The sequence below is a fragment of the Stegodyphus dumicola genome, chromosome 2 (genome assembly GCF_044657685.1).
Source record: "Stegodyphus dumicola isolate Sdum_Otavi_A_Nest chromosome 2, ASM4465768v1".
Taxonomy (NCBI): domain Eukaryota; kingdom Metazoa; phylum Arthropoda; class Arachnida; order Araneae; family Eresidae; genus Stegodyphus; species Stegodyphus dumicola.
In genome coordinates this window covers 39,349,623-39,374,878 of record NC_140769.1, presented here as the reverse complement: position 1 = coordinate 39,374,878, position 25,256 = coordinate 39,349,623, and the positions used below count along the sequence as shown (strand labels likewise).

The window sequence follows — 25,256 nt, the reverse complement described above, 5'->3', positions numbered from 1 at the left end:
TGTTGCTTTCCCTTATTAAATCTTTCTAACGCCTTATGGGTTTCTTCGTCACGCAGAATCCCGTGTCATTATGAAATCGTGCTTTACTTAATGTTATAACTTTCCTTTGCCTGACTTTTGTTCTTAAAGAGTTCTAACAGTCCAAACAAATATGCATCGTATTTGTTTGGACTGTTAGAACTCTTTAAGAAATGGGTTGTAATCTTATTGCCAATGGAATATTTTAAATATCTTTCGTTTCTATTCTTCATCAAGTATAATATATTTGCAAATATTTAGCTGACAGTATGGATCTTTTAGATAAGGAAGATTGGTTGTTTTTTTGTTCATATTGTTTAACAATGTTTCGTAGTCTTTTCCTTCCATTATTCTTTCACATACGAAAATTTAACAATATTTTCCTTACGATTGTTTTGCATTTTCTTTGGAACATCGTTATCTACTACTTACGACTTGAAAAGCATATGGTAGTTTAAATAGTTGATTAGCAGGAAACAACAGTGGAAAGTAGATCATAGTTTAGATTGTTGAACGCAGCCGGAAAATGAGAAACGTTGACATTTAAGCAGTGATTTTAGTGACATGAGACTCCTCTGCTCCGCAAATATGCAGTGTCATTAGGATTCAAGTTTTTATACTTTTAAATAACAGGTATACGCTATTGTGGCAACAATTCTTATATATAGTAAAATATATCAGAGGCTAACTGATTATGAAAACTTAAAATCAATATATATGTTCTCATACATTTCTTTTTCACAAGGTGCTTCAGTTACAAATAAAGAAACAATATGCGGAATTTTTCGAAACTTTGGTTTGAGTGACTGTTATATTTGAGAGAGATTTCATATTATTACAAGTAGCAAAGACGAACCGAATAATCGTTTTAAAGAATGATCTTCAAACGAAACGTACAATAACATTCACAGTCAATTTTACAGTTTCAAGAGCAAAAGCAATCGAACTTCAAGGGAAAACTTGCAAAAACATTTTCAGTGACTTTCTAAATTTACACTACAAAGTTCGCAATAAAATTCAAGAATTCCAATCACTTTATTTGAATTAGAGTAGTAGTAATTCAATTTAGGACTACATGGTGCGCCAAAATAATCTATCCCGTTTCAAATAATTTTATTTTTGAAATTTACGAACACAGAGAGAATATTAACGGCTGAAAGGAAAGGAGTTGTATGTGACTCCTTTTAGTTATACGATAGACGATAATGATATCCCTGTCACAATTACTCCAGCACATCCTTTTTTATCACCTTCGCAGCAACAGTTATGGGCGTTTTGAGATCATGCCTGCTAATGAAGAATGATAGAAAATAACACCAGAGCATCGTAAACAAGTCCCCCCTAAAAAGGAAAAGAAAACTATATGATTAGAGACGCAGATTAAAAGGAAAACTGTAAAACTAAATCAGGTGTTTTAATGAGATTGATTCAATACATTAAGAGCAGCACTTGATCAAGAAAGCTTCGCCAGCACTTTATTGACGTTCGAAAAGTTTGAGATTTCCATTTTTTCATTTAGTATGTATCAAACTAATAATACTAAAAATGTATGGCATTATGTTCATCTAAAAATGGCTGATCCATTTTAAATCACCATGTAATAAAAATGTAATTTAAAAGTTTAATTAATAATGGGATGTTACGTCAGAAAAAATAAGTATTAATTTTTAATTAATTAAAAATTTGTAAGTGATATTTCCCAAGTATTTTCAGCAAACAGTTTAAAAACGAAATGTAACTTTCGATAGTTTGTTACAAAGTATTTAAATTGCTTTAACATTTAAAAACACACATAAATTTATATTCATACCTCTTCCAAATATGTTGATTTTCTTGATCGTTGGACCAGATAAGAAAGGTTTGATCACAGAAAATGCTAATGTGAAGTAAAATTGCGCTGAAATATAAAACAAAATTCAGCTATTACATAAAAAGAAGTTTCGAACAATCCTCTTATTCTGAAACATTTTGATAATTTACTTGCAATTTTAAGCATTTTAATATTGAGGATAGCTGAACTTGGTTATGTAAATTAAATACTCTTTTAAAACAAGAATAAGCATTTAAGAATAGAAAAAATCATTAATATTATTTTTATATTTTGATAGGAGTCAATGAAAAACAGAAAATTATTGGATGTACATATAATAAATTTTCACCATTTAGCAATTTATTTTTAGAGGATGATTTAATAATATTTATACTCGCATATTTCGAATTATATACAATTAAATTACTGCTGTGAATGAAAAGCGTTCTTAAATAGCGGTGAATCGTCTGTTGTAATTGCTATTATCGAACGCATTTTCTTCTTTTTTATATTTCCCATGGACGTTTTGTTTTATTCTGGTGTTAATAAAAGCAAGTTTTCCATCGTTCAGCAATTAACAAACTTAACCCTTTTATTCAAGGCCTAGTTAAACCGCAATCCAATTACTCCGTCTCCGGTTGATCGCGAAATGACTGTAACACGTAAATAGAAAAACAGTGAGTATTTTAATATATGTACGTTAAAATACAAGGTTGTTATTGCGATTTCGATTGTCACATTGGCGTGTTTCTCTTCTATTCACGTAAATAGAAGTTTTAAATTAAAAAAAAAGATGAATATCATTATAGATTACTATAACTTGATCATTTCATAATGCGAAATCTGGTGAATATCTACAAGCAAAATTTAGCAAAGAATGTTTTAAAGCGAAACACAAAACATTGTCTTGGTCGCGAATAATATTAACAGTACTTTATCATATAAATTTACTAAACAGTTCATAGAAATATATCAATAAAATTTAATTTTAACTCAGCCAGTAAGAAATTAATTTATGATGCGCGCATTTAATAATGTGAGTAACTAAAAGTACTCTTCCAATATGCGTTTCGGTACAGTGTTAACAAATCCAGCTAGAAAACTGGAAGCTTTCGAGTTTTCAATTTGCGCGAGGGCATGGTTAATTATCAAGACTTTCACTCTCTCTGTGTCAAAGGAAAAAGAAATAATCACTTCATAAGGAAGTCTGAACTAAAATGGAAGCGGACGGTAACTCGACATTTTTTTCGCTTTGTAACGATCAAGTTTGATCTCCTCTCTCAAGCTCTATTGGAGGTAGGAAGTAAGACCTCCATGTCAGTCCAAGTCCTTTCTTACCTTCATGTCAAGCCCTCTTTATACTCGGGGGGGGGATAAGGAATTTAAAGTATGCCTTTCTTTTCGTCATGGCATACATGTCAAAGAATCTAGCGCAGGATATGCAGGAGCAACAAACTCTTTGCCGGATTGAAAATTATGTCAGCTTCGGAATCATTTTCAGTTCTGTATCTGTATCGATCCTTTTACAGGTATCTAAATATAATAATTCAAAGAAATTCGTCCGGTTTTGATTTTATGCCGTTGCTAATCAAAAGTCTTATCTACGGATGAGACATTTTCAATCGTATGCTAGGTGCAGTCTTAACGCAGTGTCGATCCTATGCTAGGTTCTAGGCAATGCTGATTCATATCTGGGCAATTAACTCTGCACTGCGTCGGTATTATTCCGTTGTCTACCTTATTATACTCTGTCGATCGTACGCCTCTGATGATTTTGCTTGTGATAAAACCTGGTTTAATCTTCTTGCTTATTTAATACATCATTTTTTTGTGCCTGCTAATGTGCTCCTTGAAAAGTTTTACACCTCTCGTCTCTTAAAACAAATATATAATCATTCTTTCCGACTTTACAAATTACTTCTAGTATTCAATAGCTTCTTGATTTTCATAAATGGATTACTTATCTTAAATTCTCACTTTTCTACAATTTTTATCAAATTTAAAAATAAAATTTTCTTATAAATTGATGGTATTCAGACTATGAACACCAAATTTTCAACATCTATTTGCAACGTTTTTCGGGAGAGCGAAGTGCAAAAATTTAATTCTGTGAAAAATGTGATCAAATTATACATTTATGACCTTATCACTTTCAATAATTTGGAGTTAATTAAAGCAGCTAATATTTGTCCCAAATGTTTTGAAACTTATTTCAACTAATTACAATGATAACGAAATTCATTATCTTGGCATTAAAATTCTCAATTGTTAGTAACTAAACTTTTTGTAAAAAATAAAAGACTTTTTAACTTTCCTTAAATTAAATTCCTACATTGAAACTCCAGTATTTAAAAAAAGTTATTGCTAACACTATTATCAACCATATTTTAAAATATTTTAATATACATAACGCACGTGTAAAATAATTTGCACTACACTTAACAATTAATCAAGAAATTAAAATCCTAAAATCATATTTATTATTAATCAAATTCCTGTCAATTTTATTAACTTACTTCCCCACAAAGCAGAAAGTATACATTACGTCAGGGGTTCTCAACAGGTGGTACGCAAAGAAGCAAACTATTTTTAATTATTTAATTCAAAAATTAAAACCCCATCATCCTGATTGAGTTTTTTTCTCTAACACTCGTAAATTTATGCGATCTGAGCTTTGTTCAAGAGTGGTGGTGGTAGTAGTACTTTGTAGTGGTGGTGGTACTAAAGGTTTTAAATTTTTGTTTAGATGGTACGTGTTAGTCAAAAGGTTGAGAGCCGCTGCATTACGTCCTTTTAATTTTAATGTGTTGTTACTTATACAATATACTTAAACCAAATTTGGAGGTATTTACTGGAAGCATACAATATAGTTAGAAATTTGTCAATAATATTCCTATATAGTTTGTAAATATAGTTAGAAATTTGTCAATAATATTTCTATTTCTTTTACTAACAAATGGCCATTTCTATTCCAGTTCTATTAAATGCCAAACAGCTGAAGTTGTTTTACTGTAAACTCACTTTTTTCCTCTTGAAAGCGTTTGCTACTCCCATCGCCCTTCTTATCCAAGGTTCTTTTTTAACTAAATTTTTAGATACACTTAAAGAATTTAATACGCATAAAAATAATTTACTTCCGTTTTTTTCAATTAATTAGTTAATTTTAAAATTTCTTTCCCAATTTTTACATTTTTAATAAATATTTTTTTTAAATATCAAATATTAAAAAAATAATTTGCTTAATTATGCGAAATTAATGACAATGGATGTTCGTACATTTTTTAAACGGTTTTCATTGTTATTGCAGAAATATTTTACCTAAAATTTTTATGTTTTAAATGTTCCATTTGCTAACCCTTATTCTTCACTATCTTTATACACCATAATTTCCAAGACAATAAAGCCTTTTCTAGTATCGGAAGAGGTATTTTATCCCATCGCTCTCGAACAGCTTTTCAAAGTCTAAGGAGGTTGTAAGTCGACGCTTGGCCGACCCGCTTAAGAAGCGGTCCAAAAGCGTCCAAAAGCGCAAAAATACATTGTTGATAGATCAGGAGATTTAATAGGGCTATGAGTGAAGGGTATGGCTTTGATACCCGTTTCTTTTCCATTTTTTCACACAAATTTAACAGTAGATTTTGACATGTCGCTAGTTGTATTGTCTTGATAAAATTCTATTGATTGATTCAAAAGAATAAATTGAATTTAAATAAATTAAATTTAAATAAAAGTTTAAACAAATTTAAATTTTAACAAACATTAAAACATAACATACGTAAAAAAAACCTACGTTTGTAACATACGTAAACAAACAAACATACGTAAAAGAGCAAATTAAAGTTAAAATAATTAAAAAATGTGCAAACATATAAAAGATTTAATTTTCGAACTAATCTACAATATCATTTTAAATTCAGATAGCATAAGTAAATCAAGTGCAAAACCAAACCATGAAAATAAATTCACCAATTTAGCAAATTAAAATTAATCTAATTTTTTTTTTAAAAAAATGCATTAGTGAATGACTGTTGAGCAGGCAGAAGACAGACTTATCAAGGAGAAGTTGCCTCCAAACCTAACTCTTCAATCATTCAGTTCGTGTTTCGTCATTCATGAAGGCAAGGATAAAAGTCAAAACCAAAAGTAAAGAGTGAAGAATGTCCAAAAAGAAATACCAATAAAGAGAAGGTATTTTATATTTGAAATTTGGGTATAAAATATGTTTTTGATAATATGTGCAGTTGATCTTAACATTTTTATCCTTTCCTTTTTATCTTAATTTGCTGTTACATGAAAAAACATGAAAAACCAGCAACAATCATAAATCTCTTAGAAAAATTATCTTTAGAATCCTTGAACCATGTTTTAAGATTTTTTTCTTGTCTTTGATGATAATAAATGGATCTCTTTTGATTGCAGTCATTTAAGTACACCCAATATTATTCTACACTCATGTCCATAAATTAAGGATAATTCGGAGTCACGCGGAAATCGAAATCTAAAATAAATATATCACCTGTATAATCACTACACACATCTTCAAGAATCATATGCAAATTTCAGGAAGTAACCAGATGACACCGATGGTACGTCACAATGACGAGAGTGTAAGAGAGTGATATAAAAGGAATACAGGCAAAGAAGTAAAATTGTTCGCAGGCGCTTTATAAACATTTCAGTGCAATAACCGAATAGTTATGACACAAAGGACGCATTTGGATGATTTTTTACGTGGTAGAATTATCGGCCGTCTGGAATGTGGGCGTACCCAACTGGAAGTATCAGGCGAACTTGGAATTGCCCAAAGTGTCATCTCCAGGCTTCGGCAACGATTCCAAGATGAGGGTAATGCGAGTAGACGTTACAGCACAGGTCGCCCCAGAGTTACAACGCCGAATGAGGACCGGTATTTGGCAGTTACTGCCAAAAGAAACAGACGGACCACAGCCTCAGACCTATCTCGTCAGCTCTCTTCAGGCACTGGTGCGACAATTTCAAGGCAGACCATGTACAGACGCTTAGGGCAGATTGGTCTATATGCTCGTAGACCTGTCAGATGCGTTCCACTTACTGCAACTCACTGTCGCCTGCGGTTAGCCTGGAGTAGAGAGCATGCATTGTGGACATCGCAACAGCGGGCTTGTGTGATGTTTTCCGACGAGTCCAGGTTTAGCTTGCAGTCTGATTCTCGCCGGACTTTTATATGGAGAGCTCCAGGTACCCGTTACCACCAAGAAAACATCATTGAACGACACCATTACGGTGGTGCAGAAGTGCTCGTTTGGCGTGGAATTATTCTGGGCTCCAGAACTGACCTGCATGTTCAAATTGAAACCATGACATGCCAAATCTGTCGGGCGGGGCGCCATGGGCGCACAATTTGTGTTTATGGATGACAACGCCCGTCCTCGCCGTGAAAACATCGTAAGCGAATGCCTTCATTCGGAGGATATCACCCGTATGGAATGGCCAACATTCTCACCGGACTTGAATCCAGTAAAGCACGTGTAGGACATGCTTGGCCGACGAGTTGCAGCCCGTCAACCTCCTCCTTTATGTCTACCGGAACTTCGGAGAGCATTGCTTTTTGAGTGGTGTAATATTCCCCAAGATCAGATCGATAATTTGATACTCAGCATGCCTAGGCGCTGTACGGACTGTATTGCATCGTCTTGGAGACATACAATGTATTAACAATCATACCAACCATGTAATATTGGTTTTTTGTAAATAGGATTTTTTTTTTTTTTTTGTAATTTGCTCCAGGGAGAAAGATCGCTAATTTTTTTAATAATATCAAACATATAGCATCGTTTTTTGCTCTTTACCTTTTGTTTAATAAATAAACTTTACAAATAAGTCAAATTTGTTTTGCTTCTAACTCTTCCTTTGCCTGATTTTGCATTATCCTTAATTTATGGACATGAGTGTATTTTGAGAACATGTTTCCACGTTTATCCGGATAAATATTTCTCATAATTTTGCGTTCTGCATTCTGCGATATGTCGTGGAGAAAGACGATGCACATATGTTTTTTCGCCTTTTTAAGATTCAAATCAGCATTAATCACTTTGTTTACTGTTGACACCGAACATTTTAATGATTTTGCAATTGTCCTTTGACCTGGCGGATTTTCTTTTAAAATCTTACTTTGCAACATTTGAAACATTCCGTTTTTTCTTTGGATACGTATACGGAACAATTTTTCCACTTGAAGGTAAATTTTGACGTTTTTTCCTTTTGTTGTTGACAACATTACCTATGCGACATTTTGCATGAAAATGAAACTGTCAAGTAGCGGACGATAACTTATACTTTCAAAAATATAGTTGCAGTTAAATTAAAAATTACAAGCAGATTTTTTTATAGCAAAGCAAAATCATCTAAAAATTGTGCGAACAACCTAGTTTTACACCACTTTTTAAAAAATCATTTAATTATTAGAAATTAATGTCATTTTAATTTCCACGTTTGCACTGCATTTTCATATTTCAATTTTTCAAACTAAATATTTTGTACCTCAACTCATTTCTCGCGATCTATCATTTCCACAATATTCTAGCTTCCTAACTGCAAGTCAACTAACTGAATTCCTTTTTTGAGATGAATTTTCGAAAGTTTGAAGACAGCCACATGGATTTTTGCGCTTTCTTTTCATTTTATAATTTCATTTTAATTCCATTCGAATTAGTTTATTAATTCTATTTTATTTTATTTTACCTAGTTACAGGTATATTACTTTTTAATATTTCTAATTTGTCACTGAAGCTATTTAACGGTTTTGTTCTGGAATTTGCAACTTCCTGCACTAATTATTATTTTAAATTCTTACTTAATTTTGATTAATTTATTCTGAATAAATTCGTTTCTTCATAATTATGACTTCAAAAATGTTTAGCTTTTATTTTACAACAGCTATTTTTTATTTCTAAAGGTTTTTTTATCAGTTCCTGCAATTTCTTTGGTTCGAAATTTAATTAATATTTATTTAGCATATTGCTTTTAATATTTATGTAGCACGTTGCTCTTGATTTATATGGTTTTTATTGCTTTTTATTTTTTTAACGCATTGCTTTTCATTTACCCAATAGTTATTCACTGTTTTTTCACTCGAAAATTTAAGTAATAATTTTAGCAGTTAGCTTTTGATTTACTCAATGGTTTTTCTAGTTTCTTTCTTCCTTTTTCTTCTTTATATACTTTCCTATTCTTTTTTTATCCTTTTAACATGTTTGTAATTTTTATTTTGGGGTTACATCGGAACATGTTGTTAGAGAGTAGATCACCTTTCAGAATTTAACTTTGATTTATTATTCTCTTTTGATCGTCTTGCTTCATACTGTTTCATCTGTTTAATTTGTATACAGTATTTTTTGTTTAGGGTCACGTCTATTTAATTTGTATACAGTATTTTTTGTTTAGGGTCACGTCTATTTAATTTGTATACAGTATTTTTTGTTTAGGGTCATGTCTATTCAATATTTACCAATTTATGGTTACGGCATTCCATTTTCGAACCAAATGACTCAGTTTTGTTTACTTAAATTTTGCTTTAAAAATTTAATCTTTTTTTTTATTTTTAACAGTTATTTAGCATATCTTAGTTTCAATGTTAATTGAAAAATACTAATTTAATTGCTTTTAATTTGACTGATTATTTTTCTAATTTCTAATTTTAAGAATTCTTATTTTACACCGCTTAATTTTTATGCACAATTTCTTGTTTTGTGGGATGATCTTTGAAATATGGTAACAGGTAATTTGGCGATTTTGGTTATAGTTTGTATGGCGATAATGGCTACTAGCTAGGATTCCATCTATAATCTGAAACGTGCACACTTCCAATTAGAGTTTATTTATCCTAGACAAAGCTAAGGACGCATATATAGACAAACCAGAGATCATGTGACATGTCATGGAATATTCATGGAGGAATCTAAAACATAATTCATGAATTCAAAAGGGGAAAGGGAAATTCGCAACAATATACGAGGGCTATCCAGAAAGTAGATTACGTTTTGGAATAAAAAAATAAACAAAGTATAGGAAACAAATTTTATTATATACAGATGAAAGACACACTCAAATACTACTTTTCTACATAGTCACCATACAAATTAAGGCATTTATCGTAGCGATGTACGAGCTTGGAAATTCCTTCGTCGAAAAATTCGGTCGCCTGCGCCTTCAACCACTTCGTTACCTCTTTTTGCAGCTGTGCATCGTCATCAAAACGCTGCATAGCCAGCCACTTCTTCATTGCTGGGAATAGGTGGAAGTCGCTCGGTGCCAGGTCGGGACTGTACGGCGGATGAGGAAACAACTCCCACTTAAAAGATTCAAGAACTTTACGAGTGACATTTGCCGTGTGGGGCCGGGCGTTGTCGTGAATCAACAAGATCTTAGAGCTCAACATTCCTCTGCGCTTGTTTTGAATTGCTCTTCTGAGTTTTTGGAGAGTTTGGCAATACCTTTGAGAGTTTATTGTAGTGCCTCTTTCCAGGAAGTCCACCAAAATTACACCTTTTCTGTCCCAAAAAACAGTCGCCATCATCTTCCTTGCCGACATTGTTTGCATGCATTTCTTGGGTTTTTGGGGAGAACTTGTGTGCCCCCACTGCATTGATTGCAATTTCGTTTCACAGTTCACATGTTTCACCCATGTTTCGTCACCAGTAACGATGCGATCGAGTAAAGAGTCACCATCCTTATGGTAAGCGTCCAAAAAGTTCAACGCTGCAGCCATTCGCTGATTTTTGTGGTCCTCTGTCAAGATTTTTGGAATCCGTCTTGCACAAAACTTGTGGTAACCAAGCTTTTCGCTGATGATTTCGTGCAACAAACTTCGCGAAATTTGTGGAAAACTCAAAGAAAGTTCCGTTATTGTGAAATTTCGATTTTCACGGACTTTAGCATCGAGTTTTTCGAGAAGTTCGGCGGTCACTATGCTGGGTCTCCCACTTCGATCTTCGTCGTGAACATTGGTTCGGCCATTTTGAAATCTTATGACCCACTGACGCACTCCACCTTCAGTGATAATGTTGTCCCCATACACTTCACGAAGCTGCCGATAGATTTCTATCGGTTTACAGTTTTTTGCAGTCAGAAACCTTATTACTGAGCGCACCTCGCAGCTCGCGGGATTTTCAATTAACGCAGACATTTCAAACCGTCACAGTATCTGAACGGAGCACAGCACGAACCTCTCACTAGCACGGCTAGATGCAGACTGAGCTGCGCAACGCTCTGACCCCAAGATGGCCGCGCTAGCCCCGCCCCTAGCGGACACAGACGGAAACGTAATCTACTTCCTGGATGGCCCTCGTATGTAATACTTCACGCAGTTTTTTTATCTTGTATGAAGCACTGTTGTGTGAGATATGTTCTGTATATCTGCGCTGAATATTTAGATCCCATGCCTTCTCAAAGGTGAATTAAAAAGTTTTGAAACATCTATGTAATGATTAAAAAGAGCTGCTTGAATGGTGCATTTATGTAGGATTGATTGCAAATAAGTATGAATGTCCAACATGTGGGAAGAAGGATATTAGAGATGATGATTAGAGATGATGAAATGAAGAATATTAAAGATGATGATATGAAGGATATTAGAGATAAGGGAGCATAAGGAACGATACTTGGTTCGCTGAACGTCATTTGAGTATGGGTGAAATTTTATATTATTTGGTCAATTGTCTGCTAGTTGGTTTCTAGTTTATGATTTTTGTTGAAATTGATAAAACAAGTTTGGAAATCGCAAGAATCAGAAAGGCAGGAGAGTGGAAAGAAAATGAGTGTTTGGTGAGGTCGAAAGCGGAAGTAACATGTCCTTCTTAAGGCTGTGCCAGATAGAAGTAAAGATTGCTTATTAAGTTTCATTAAGCAATATATTCTACCATACACTCTAATATCTGATTGCTAGAAATCGTACGCCTATTTGGAGAACGAAGGATTTCAGCATCTTGTTGTTAACCATAAATATCATACTAATTCAGAAGTCAAACAACAAAAATCAGCGTTATACCTACAAAATTATTTTATTATACCTACAAAATTTTGTAGGTATAACGCTGATTTTTGTTGTTTGACTTCTGAATTAGTATTTATTCGGCGTGTTATTGTGTCTTAATCATAAATATCATTTCAAGGATCATGGGCCAGGAGGACATGCGAATATGATTAAGCGCACATAGAGTACCATTAAAAGTGCAATTAAAATATGATATGCAATATGATAAAGATAACTTTGCTTTTTATTTAGCAGAGCATGTATGGCGAAAAATTCACATAAGAAATCCTTCAATGATTTTGTTGAATCTATTAAAAAGTATATCCGCCATATACTCAAGATTCTGAAGACAATTAGGTCAGTCAGTATTTTTTATTATTTGAAGAGATTATTTTTTACCATTATGTATCTATGTTATTGTGTATTATGTCGTGGTGACGATTTTAAATACATCCTGTGCCAAATTAGTTTACACACTATTCTAAATATAAGCAATAAAGAAATTAATATACTATTATTAGAAAATCTTGTCCTCGGTATGAAACGTTTTTAGCAGTAAATTAAGTTTTAAGTAACCAAGATATCTTCAACCATATTTTTTATTAATTTAGTGCATGTATTTTTTGTACATTAGGCTTTTACAGCACTTCACAGTAATTGTGTCAGTAAAACAAAACCTACATGCAAATAAGTTCCGTGTTTTAAATAATTTAAATTAGGTTTTCGAAACCATTTTCAATGCTTGTCTTATAAATTCAGAGATATATTTTTAAATGATTTTTAGAATGGATAATTTAATGCAAACGATTTTTAATCTAATTTCTTGTACATTTTATCTATTTATTTTACATGTGTATATGTATTTTATCCTTGTATATAGATATATGCAAAAGTATGTATCGAAACATGCATAGAATACATATTTTTCAGCGATCAGGTATTTTCATGAATGTTCTTTTTACCGATTTTAAAGATTCAACAAATTTTCGCTGCATTTCCGTGCAAAATTCTTTTAATTTATGCCTGAGATCATTTAAATGTTGCATATATAAATTTATCCTACAAAAAAACGGATTTCTGTACATGTTTGTTCTGCTGCTTTTCGAAAAATTTTATTGCGATTTCCGCTAATAGACATTTCGAAACAATTTCGCTATCCTCTAAAATGTTATGCACAGAACTTCAGAATAAATATCAAAATGTAACTAGTTCGTTCAGTTCCAAAACTCATAATTTGGAATTAAATTTTCTTTAAAGAATAAAATAAAATAGCTTAGTAGAATGAATGCCGTAATTTAAATTGATTTTATCCATAAATTGAGGTTAATTATTTATTTTACGGCATAAAAATTAAAAGATAGTTAATAATAATGTAAATTGGAAATAAAAGACAAATTTAACATTGAAACACTTACCATTTATTAAATAACCTGCTTTTAACCTCTCTGGATAGTTTGCTTCATACATTGTGACTAAACTGCTTAAGGTATCCAGAGCTGCCAAGAAATCGAAAGAAAATGAGTAATTCAATTAAATAGAAAATTTGAGGCGCAAAATCAAACTTATATGCATTTTTATTTCAAGTTAGATATATAAATTGAAAAAGGTTGCAACAATATAAGATAAACATTTTTTTTCCTAGTGTTGATACAAGTGAGAAAAAGCTTTTCTATAACACCTGAAGAAAAATTCAAGGTTAATTGGTTCTAGTGAAAAAATGGATAAATTTTTATACTGGGACGAAGCAGAATATCGCATTATAATAGTGTAAGAAAGTTACACCCTGCTTTCTATCTATGGAAACGGGAATTTTAAGTTTTGATTATTCAACTAGTTTATTCAACTATGGCAAAGCACACTAAGGCTATCTGCCTATGGGAAGGGATGCAATTGTGGAGGACTTCTTAAGGAAATTGGATCCTATACACGTTACACATAAGGATAACCACGAAAATGCTTACGCAGCCAGCCCGTTTGCCGGGATTCCAACCCCGAACTACCAGTATTCAGCGATGTTACCGCTCGACCAGTGGGTAAATTTAAAGGCATAGATGATGAATATCCTATTTTATGGTTTCAGAATATACATCTATGAAACTCAGAAAGCATGAAATGTTATTAAACATGCTTTGAAATTAGCCGTCAGTTTCACACTATAGGCTCCTTTTTAAAATAATTTTCATAACAAGCTTCTAACAATTATATGTAGATTTAATTCAGTATCACTACAGTTCTTAATGAGTAAAAACTTACTTTGTTTGTGGGTAGCTGTTGAGAATGAAAAGTTTTCGAAATTGAATATATAGATCCACTTATCCACGGTTTTACCTCGCTGAAAAAAGTACACAAAACTGAGTCCAAAATCATGCTTTTACAACGTTTACTTAGTTAGGAAAAAAACTGATAACATTAAAAACATATTTTACCTTAGCACTTTCTTCTTTCATAGCTAAAATGTCAGTTTCAAGCCTTCTTACAATGCTTTTCATTGCATCGGATTTTTTTATCGATTTAAGCATGCCTAAAAAAAATTTTAGATACTATTTTTTATATTTATTTAGATGCTATATTATATAAACATGTATATGCCCTTTATTAATGAAATTTTTCATACATTATAACAACTGAAATTTATACAGATAATAATTTTCTATTTTATTTCTTTACTTCATTTTTAATATAGTTAAAAATACGGAGAAATGTAATAAGGGTAACGAAGGCGTTAACATTTTTATAAATGATATAATTATGCTAATATACAACAATTTTTTATATAATAAAATCATAATTAAAAGCACTTTATAAGTAAAATGGGAATGTTTTAAAAATTACATGATATGTATAATAGCCTGGACACTGGTACAAAATTTAGCCGATTGACTTGAAATAGTTGGTCTTAACAGCATATTCTGCACAGATTACGGATAGCAGCAGTAAGCCTTCTTATTCTTCTCTGTTTATTCTACATATATATTGGATAAAATTTTGTTGTATGAAAATATATATATATATAGTTAACATATACGTAATAGCAATGTTGATGGCGTAGCATGCACAGTTCACAGAACCATATTGAATCCATATTGAAAAGGAAGCATTCTGATTGTGTAGAATTTTAAAATTTAAAATTCGTAATGACTAAGAAACTTGGGACTCGATATGGATTAAATTCCATTTTTATTTAAATTAACATTTGTGGCCACAATTCACTTTGCATTCTAATCATGCCCTTTTCCAGAACATTTAGTTTTTTCAATACTATTGCGATAGGAAAACGGCACAGCGAAATTGCGTCCAAACAGCACACAGAGAGAAGTTAAAGTGCGCATTTATCAAATATGGCAGTCAGTTAAGAGAAAGGTTTTGGTTTAGGTTAGAAAGGCTTCAGTTCTCAGAGTTTAGGTTCCGAATTAAGTATATTACGAGCGTTACTTAAGCTCTAGAATAGATTTATCTAGAAATGTCGCAGTCCAGAAATGTTATTAATTTTTTTAGAATAAAGGGGAAATATCCAGATTAAAAACGAGGAGTTAAGAGGATATTATTAAATTAAATCATAATTATATATTTTTGATATTACATATATTAAATATATACATTTATGTGTGTGTATGCAAAAGGTTTAATATAAAAAAGTATAAAAATATATTTTATGCCTCAAGGGAGCAATTTTAAGCTGAAATTAAAGTATGAAGAGAAATTAAGCCAGCACAGCAATACTTAAAAAAATCTTTTACAATTTCAGAATCTGACTTACGGTATTGTTCGATGTATTGAACACAGCTGAAATTGAAATATGATTCTGCATAAACGCTTTTAAACTGTTTTAATATAAATATTTGAATTCCAATATAAATGGATTTGATTGTATTTCTTTATCAAATAAGTAGCAAGTTTAAGATAACAGGCTTACCTTTTGTGTCTAAATTTCCAAAATGCGAATAAAGAACTGGTGATCCTTCTTTATCGAAACCTATCCTATTGAGAGTAAGATATTTTTCAACAACCTAAAGTGAAATAGAAGTTAAATATTAAAATAACTGTATTGTTTTTTAATGTTGTTTTTTCCATTTCAACTTAGTTTCATTTATGCAAAATAGTTTATAAATGAAACAGTAAAAAGCAATAGTGCAAAACAGTGGAAATGAAATTCTTACAATAAAATTACCGAAATCCTGAAAATATGGGAAAATTCAGTTCGAGAGATTTTATTTAAGTTTTAATTTTATTCTTGCAAGTTCGTAGAAAATAAGTTTAAAATGATTTTTTTAAACATTTTATTAAATATTGAAAAATAAACAAAGAAAGAAAACGAATTAAATTCAAAATGAAATAGCTGATATTTTTTTTTCAAACACTTGCGAGTATGCACTAAGAAAGTATTTAAAAATACATATTTTCAAGCTAACATATATATATATATATATATATATATATATATATATGCATCTTTTAAACCGAAATAACATGCTTATTGTTTAATTTACAACAATAAATTCATTTAAAACTTTTAACTAGAGTGGAATAAATTGTCAGCTTATTGCAGTTCGAAAATGAGATAAAAAATTTCACTGGTAAATAGAGCATTCTTTTAAATATGGTTGTATAAATTTATGAATCATAAATGAAATTCTTGAAAATGTTATTATGGATATAAAATAGCAAGAGAAAAAACTCTTACCTCTTTTAAGGTATAATCAGTCAAAATTGTGTCGATATTATTTGCTTTTTTCCATGCAATATGCTGTAAATTTAAAAAAAAAAAAAAAAAAAAAAAAAAAAAAAAAAGATTAGTGTAAAAGCAGTTTAACGTATTAACTTTGTTACATCATGGGAAATCTCGTGACAACAATATCTAAGAAATGACACATTTATAGTTACTGCTCAGTGTTTATTAAATTGTTAGCAGGTATTTCAAGTGAACGAACAGAAACTTAAATAAAATATTTCTTAATCTGCAAAATGGATCGCCATGATGACGAGAAAGAAAACGCAGGTGAATATCTCATTCCAGAAAATATTTATCACATCTTAGTGTTGTAAATATCTGGTCATTAATTTATGTGTGAATCAAAATTTAAAAATCATAGTTTTATATACTTTAAGCAAGTTGACCTAATGTATTTTACTTATTGAACACAACGCAAATTTTTCTTACAGAGAAGATTTATATATTTCTCATAGAAATGAGATCTTATTTTAATTCCTTTTCTACCAGATCATTCTTCGCAAGATTTTATATTGTTTAATTTGTTTCACGGTTTCTTCGGCATTTTGGGAGTAACAACACCAATAGTAAATTTTCTTTTAAATCGAATAACTTATTGATAACTTTGATTTGTATATTGATTAAAAATGTCTCGCGAAAAACCTGTTCCGAAATTCAATAGATTACACCTTTTTGGCAGTTAAATAAACATTTCTTTAGGCATAGCAACATTTAACAAAGAGGCCACAGGTTAGATGATCTAGCTAGAAATGTTGCTACTCTTTCATCAACTACAAATTACTATATCTTCCAAAAACTATAAAAAGAAAAGATTTCACGCTTTTATTTTATCTCTGGCTATTTTTTTTTTCTATTGGCTATTTTTAAAATTTCATAAGACTAATCTATTTTACTCGTATTATACTTGCGTAATAGATAACAGGCTAACATAAGATGCATTAGCCTTGTTTTGATACGGAAGCTACTGTTTTTGTATACTTTTTAAGGAAAACGAAACAAAAAGAAGGCGGATGTAACGGTCTTTTTGCTAACGTGTAGAGTCATTAAGTGTTTTTTGAAAGCCGGAGAGATTAAAAATGAGCAGTGCTCTCAGTTCAGGATGAATCTGAACAAGAGATCGAAACTTTAGGGTGGATAGAAGGCAGCTATACGAGCAATATTCGTCATAGAATATATGGTCGGAACACAAGCGGTGAGAAGTTAAAGGGTAGGTTTAGTTTTCCACTGGAGCATTTAAAAAATTAACTCAAGAATGAGAGGAGATGCTTCAGAAAACATTTTATTAACAGAACATGCTCATAGAAATTGCTCGAAGACCTTCCGCCAGCTTTAATGCAGGCTTCACACCTACGGAATAGGGATTGACGCACATGTGCGAAACACACCAGGCATTTGCAGAATATCGCCGGCAACAATGGCGATCCTGGCGACTAGATCCATATTGATTTCAATGGGGCACTAGCAGATTAGGCGTTTCATATGGCTCCGCGGAGAAAAGTCCAAACACGAGAGATCCAGCGGTCTTGATGGCCAAGCTATGGGACCATTTCGACCAATCCATTGCCATGGAAATTTCGTGGTTCGTATAATCAGCAATCCTCTCGGAAATCCACCGTAGAAAAATGCCGCTGGGTGCGAGGACCGACCCTTTTGTACCATTTATTTACAATACCACCTAGCAGCTTTCCGTTTGCATTCCCACCAAACCTTCTATGACGAATATTACTTGCATAACTGCGTTCTATCAGCCTCTAAAGTTTTATCCACTTGTTCATATTCACCTTGTATAATGCAACATAGAATTAAGCTTCTTTTATAACATTTACGACTGTTTTATGAGAGTTTTAATTTTTTATCAACTCTTCGCAGTCAAGATTTCTGCAATATTGTAAGATGATTTTATCAAATGCATTACAATAGCACAAAACATTATAAATTTGAAACAATCCATTAAATTATTAATGGTTCTACTACTGGCGATCATAATGCTAGAGAGCCTGACAGGAAGAGAACGAATGCTAAAGTTTGGTTGACACGACAGAACCCATGATATCTTCAAACATTCAGGGTATAGTTCCAGGAAATGTTGACTTTTCGATTCTAGCAGTTTTCTTGCTCAAAGAATTTTATATAAAATGGAACTACAGAAGATTAATTTAAAAATATTTAATTGATTAATTTAAAAAGAAAGATATTTAGGTATTTCAAAAAGGCAGCAAAGAAGTTAGTTGTACACATAAACACATACTGTGCACATCCTGCCGGATTAATAAAATTAAATGAAGGGATTTGCATTATATTTATTCTGCAGTATAATTTTTATTGCATAATTTATATCAATGAAAAAAAAAGGATCGACAGAATTTTATCTTGGTTTTTTACTATCTTTCAATTTGCTTACTTTTTGTTTAATTTATGGAATTAAAAAAAAAAAAGGCTTGATATTGCTAAAATGTTCTCGTACTTTGACAGCAATTTTAGATATAAAGATGCAGTGTATTTCAAGAGGCAAAAAACTTCCTTTTACTAGCTACTTGAAAGAGTGCATTTTTGGCGATTTTAGAAATAAATCAATAACTAAATATAGTAATAAATGCTTTATCAATATTTAACTTATGATGTTGGGAAGCCCCAACTTGTCAGCAACAGCAGTAGTGACTGCTATGAACTGGAAATTACACAAACTCTTAAGAAGGGTTTAACTCCCTTTTTATTTCACTTTAGAAATCACAGTTGCGTTCACTTGACGCTCACAAACTACGCCGACCCGGCGGTTGAACAAAATAGACAAAAATGCAACTAAAAATAAATGACAGGATGAATAAATAACGAAGTCACTACCTACGAGGCTCTATAATCGTAACTAACTTAATCTCAGCTGTATCTAAGATACAGCTGAGATTCAGCAAACTTTCTGATTAAGAATTTGAAAGATTCAACGAACTGTCGAAATAGGCACACAGGCCGAAACGCGCGGTTCTTAAACTTTCTACCAAGCAACCTTCACGCTCGTGATTCAAGAAGCACACTTACAATCTCGCTTCCCTTCTATTTAACTCAATTTCTGCTAAAATTTGAATACTCTGCTCGTTCTACTACGATTTATATACTCTGGCATTGGCAATTCTAGGGGAAAGTAAAATAAATGTTAGTTAAAATAAATATAAACCCTACAAATTTATTTATTTGAGAATTCCCGTAATACAGCAGTTTTTAAAGCTATTCTTATCATATGTGATGATTCTTTTTTTAGTAAAACCAAGAAATTATTTATTAAATTTTAAACAGGTATGTACGACTACTACATATTTTGAACCACGAGATACATGTTGGTATAAGAAGAGATGCTAGAAGTGCGTGCCTCTAATATCCAGGGATAGTTGAACAGAGGTCCTTTACTGGCGCATATTATGGCGCCGGGGTTCAGGGGCGATGCCGGCTTGGTCTAACTCTATCAGTACTGCTTCTCCGCCTTCTTTCTTATTCCACAAATTTCCTATGTATACGTTTTATAACTTCTTAAATATTAGCATTTTCTTGGGTGTAGAACCGAAAGAAACACTGAATATAACAGTGAATAAAAGTTTCGTAACTTTTAGATCTAACAAGAATATTTTGCTTTTGATTATATGTGATTCAGTTTTTAATATATGAAAAAATCTTCATATTCAAAGTTCCTTCTATTTTGAGTTGAAATTAAAAGTTTTAAAGATTCTTGTCTTTAGGTTATGAAGCTATATTCATTGAATTAATATAATTTAAATAGTCCAGTGTCTTCAGTTTCTGAATTAATAGGGTTTAAATAGCTAGGGTCTTCAGTTTACCATATTCGTTTTCATATTCCTTGTTGAAGATTTAATACTTTTACTAATGCATCTTAATTCCCATTATGTATTTTAATGTTCTTTGAAAAGTTTCGAAACACGGCCCAGCTATGTGTTGTTTTCTAAATTCATAATTATTTAATTTGAAGTATTGTTTTTTTAATTTGGTTATTCATTTCCAAAAAACTAGGTGAGCGGGATCACAGAAATCCTCTCATTCATAAATATTTAGGTTTCAGATTTGTTCTTCAGCTTAGTTTGCATTTTAAATATAAAACAGATAAATGAATTATAAAGAAAGAGGAGATGCTACACTACAAGCATTTTTTAATTCATTTCTTATGCAAGGAACTATTACTGTAGTGCCATCTTATCTGCGGATCATGATGAAGTTTTCAAGAACTGTCGTGGTTTGATGAAGTTACTAATAATACCAATTACTGTACATTCACGATATCCATGTAACGGGCATAATTATTGAAATAAAGTTTCATTCATAAACAAATTACTGTAGTGTACTAAAATATCAATAAAATACGCGGCTCATTCACATTGTGTTATACTGCATATATGAAAGCAATGCATTTTAACGTTTCAATCTGATACTCAAAATACGATACAGCAGGGAGAAATGCAAGGGATTATATTGTATGTTTGAGAGGATGCCAGCATAACAAAATTATTTCTTTTTATTAAAGCACTACAAAAGCAATTAAATATGTGTTAATGTTCAACAGGATGTTCATGATCGAGATTGGTCTGGTAAGCTAGTTCTAGACATTGTATTTTTTAACTGTATTATATACAGTCTTAGCTTAGTATACCCTTTGGATATTATATTTCTCCAATTTAGCATTTACAGAGAAAGAAAATCAGGGCTACAGTAAAACGCAGATTCTAAATCAGAGGATAAGACGACCATATATTTCATCTTCAATTTTTTTTAATAAAATTAAAACTAACATAATGTTGTACGTGTAGATATTTATTTTCGCACTTACATTTCGCAGCATCGTCTCAGCCGGATTCATGTTGAAGTTTCGAGCTATAATAAAGTAATAATTAGTTAAATACAATCAAGCCTTTTATATTTCATTTAGTAATGCTATTAAAATGAACAAAACATATATGATCTTACCTCTCAGAAAGCGAATAAACATATTATCATCTTCAAACATTTCTTGACTCATTTCACCTTCCACTGCGCCTCAACTGAAAAAAATGAAACCAAATTTTATTTAACTTAAATTTACAAAAAAAAAAATGTGTACATGTTGGTTTATTTAAAAACTATTTTTTTAATCAATAGATGCATTAAATATGCATTTCACTTAAGATAACTGGATTGCATGTTAAGCTAACTGTACCGACAAACTACCAGTCTAATTTGTTCTTGGAAAAGAAATAACATGCATTATAAGCTTTTCCTTTTCAAATTAATCGTAGTAAATTCGTTATTTATCAATTTATCATCATTATTCCATATTATACACTACATTATACACCGTGTCCGCAAGAGTCCTTATCTGTGTTTTACTTTTCGAAATCGTTGGTCGTAGCCATAAATTTCCAGAAACAAAAATGTTTTAAAAGACGCAAAGATTCATGTTTTGGCAATTTTAAATTTAAAGAAATCATTTTCTTAAAAATTATGAAATTTAACTATTTTTATACGTTTTTCTGGTCTTTATGCTTATCTTTAAGAGAATGTTGTACTCGTTATAAAAATTAGAACATAAAATGTTTGATCCCCTTACGACAAAACTGGCCGAAGTATTTGACACGAAAATCGAATATCATAATAGAGAACCGTACAAAAATCCAAGAACCTAATGCTTGCATTGGTGCGCAACTAAAAATAAAATATTGCTTAGAAAAATGTTTTTAATATTTAACAGTTTATGTAAAGAGAATGTTTGCATGGATTCTTGCGAAAAATATTGATCTATTTAAATTTCTTTTGGAAAAAATGGACATCATATTCATAGAATCTTATAGAACTCATGTTATAGAAAACGCTGGCAGCCTCCGATATTGGCACGTATTCAGCTCGTAATACTATCCTCATTAATTAAAAAGTGAAACGTATCTTTAGATTAATGAATTTTTTTACCATTATTTGATTATGATTCTAAAGTAATAAAACATCATGAGGATATTAAGGCTACACTTTGAAAACTTATAAATCACTTGTGCGAAAATTCTTTCGATATACGAAATGTAACAAAATTATAAATAAAGACATTAGTAAATCACAAATAAATATCATTGAATCGATTTTAAGAAAGAAAAATCAAACTCGAATTATTCTAAATTAATTTATTTAATCGACTCCTCAAAGCAAGTTGAGAATGGTGCTAAATATCACAAATTTCGAAATTGAATATCTTAGTCATTTTTTTGTCGTATGGGAGTCAAACATTTTGTATTTTGTGTTTTATAACGAGTATAACATTTTCTTAAACATAAGTATAGGTTCAGGAGGAAGGTATGAGAAGCTGATTTCGTATCGTATATAAAATTCATTTTTTGAAATCTAAAATTGCCAAAATATAAATCAATGCGTCATTTAAAACATGTTTTGTACTTTTGTACTATCTGCAGCAAAAAATAAGGGCTGAGTAAGGACCTTTGTAGACACGATACATATACAAATATTCCTCATCTTAACAAACTTTCATTTTACGAAATTTCGCTTTTTAAGAAAAATCTAACCTAGTACCTTTTCGGTTAATAAACGAAATCCGAACAGGAATTTCGTTTTACGAAGGGAGGTGAAAAACGAAAGTACGGTACGATGTTTACTTAAGCCAATGACTGAAGAGAAGTATGACATTGCGATACATTTTCATTTCTTGCTGAGAGCTGTGTGGTTTAACAGAATATGTCAACCGAAGTAGTTAGGTGAAAGAATAGGGCCCATAGCAGCATATTTAAAGCTGAGAGTACCAAAGCACAAAAAATTTCGAATTTTATAATGCCCATTCAAGCACAGAAATTGTAGCCACAGTGATATAAAGAATACAAACGACGACAGCATATAAATAAATGACTGTTAGCATCTATCATCACTGTGTGATGTGCATCTCCTATCACGAATCATCTACATATTTCGTATGATCTGATAGGTTTTTGTTTAAAGTCACTGGAATGTTTAAAGCCTTTTATCATATAAATTAATAGTAAGTAAGACTCTTGAGCTATTTTAGCTTATGAAAGGTTATAGAGCAATGCCTCAGCTTTCTTAAGAAGAAGTAAATATATATAGTATGTATATTAACCAAGTTTTTGAATTCACAGTGAATTTATATGTTAGTAATTTAAAATTTGCTTTACAAAGAAAAACGTATTTAAAATAAAGACATAAAAACACAGAGACTCCATCACAGGCACGGAGAGGGTATTTAAAGCTAAACGCTGGATAGTTCAAAAGACTTTAAGAAACATACAAATCTACGCAGCCACATTATCATGGGTAAGGTAGCAAATGCAGATACAAATGGCGCTAAGGGAATTTGGCGAACTTCTGGCGTAAATAACTGATGAGATGAAATGTTTTCCTTAGCAGATATTTAATATTGACAAAAGCGCTCTGTTTTGTAAAAGGATGCCAGCACAGGTATTTATTTTAAAAGAGGAAAATCTATGCCTTGATTCAAGGTAGCGATAGATCGGATCACTATTAACACGGGAGGCAGTAGTCCACGTTAGCCAGACTGCAGCTTTTCACAAAGCGTTGACTCTCCCACTACAGAAACAATTAATTAGCACAGCGCATTTTTTAATTCTATATTCCTATACACAACATACATATGTGTAATAATTAGGATAAGTGTAAGTCATGATATTGAAACCCAAAACAGCATATGTGTAGTGAAGAACGTGCAGATGTGGCCGAATAATATTTCCTTTTTTTCCGGTTCCCCAAACATTTCAGTAAGCTAACATTGTGCTTGCGTTTCGAGAATTAAAACTGTACCCTTACATTTTAAAATTATAATTCTGAAGCGAACAAGCGCTTGTCTTGTTAGCTGGAAAAGCAGAAGCAAAGTGCAATATGTTCGAAGCGAAATCTTATTTCAGAGTAGATTATTAATTTAGAAGTCGAACAACAAAAATCAGCGTTATATTTGCAAATTTTTACAAGATTAATTTCGATGGTTTTTATCAAACCATCATCCTCAGCTGCCAAATAGCAAATGAACGAGATGAGATATAGTGATAAGATAAGATAAGAATGGCTGGATAGGAGTTAATATACTGGTGCCATCTATTGATGGAATAAGAAAACTAAAACATAATTTCCTTAAAGGCTGAAGGTAAAGATGGATTAGAATTAGGGTCGTAAACTAGAACAGAGAGATTTTTTTGAATGTGAAGCGCCCCTAGAAAATCTAATTCACCATTGAAGCATTACCCACATAACTCTAAAGGGGTTGTATTGTATAGAAAATAACTAATTCAGTAATAAAAATGGCTACAAGAGAGAATTGCTGTAAAATATTATATACATTTCTCACTTTGGCACAATAAGATAAGAATGGCTGGACAGGAGTTAAGCTACTGGTGCCATCTATTGATGGAACAAGAAAACAAAGATTTTAAGATATCCGACTCTCATCATTAGAAAGTATATTAGGTACAGAAAACACACGCATTTACAGACCATTATAATTTAATAAATTCTAATATATAGTGAAAAGCAGTTAAACATTTTAAATAAAATTAACATAATTAGCTGAACCACCTTTAAGAAGAAAATCAAGATAAAAATTTAATCCGTATAAAAGAAAATGCGGGCATTTTGAATGCAACTGAAAATAAAGCATAAAAAACGCCAAATAAAGCATAAAACCGTTAAAATGG

At 31.5% G+C, this 25,256-nt stretch overlaps 1 protein-coding gene across 1 annotated transcript in view; it reads right to left on the bottom strand.

Annotated features, from left to right (window-relative positions):
* The window catches only part of LOC118182627 (SEC14-like protein 2), a 31,868-nt gene extending 10,270 nt beyond the window's left edge, over positions 1 to 21,598 (bottom strand). The window contains exons 1-8 of the mRNA XM_035352001.2: positions 21,529 to 21,598; positions 21,392 to 21,435; positions 16,519 to 16,581; positions 15,751 to 15,844; positions 14,264 to 14,358; positions 14,091 to 14,169; positions 13,253 to 13,333; positions 1,829 to 1,915 (exon numbers count right to left, since the gene is read on the bottom strand). Of these exons, the coding sequence (XP_035207892.2) occupies positions 1,829 to 1,915; positions 13,253 to 13,333; positions 14,091 to 14,169; positions 14,264 to 14,358; positions 15,751 to 15,844; positions 16,519 to 16,581; positions 21,392 to 21,435; positions 21,529 to 21,580 (595 nt within the window). The 5' untranslated portion in view covers positions 21,581 to 21,598. The remainder of the gene's footprint in view (positions 1 to 1,828; positions 1,916 to 13,252; positions 13,334 to 14,090; positions 14,170 to 14,263; positions 14,359 to 15,750; positions 15,845 to 16,518; positions 16,582 to 21,391; positions 21,436 to 21,528) is intronic.
* Between the last annotated feature and the right edge of the window lie 3,658 nt (positions 21,599 to 25,256).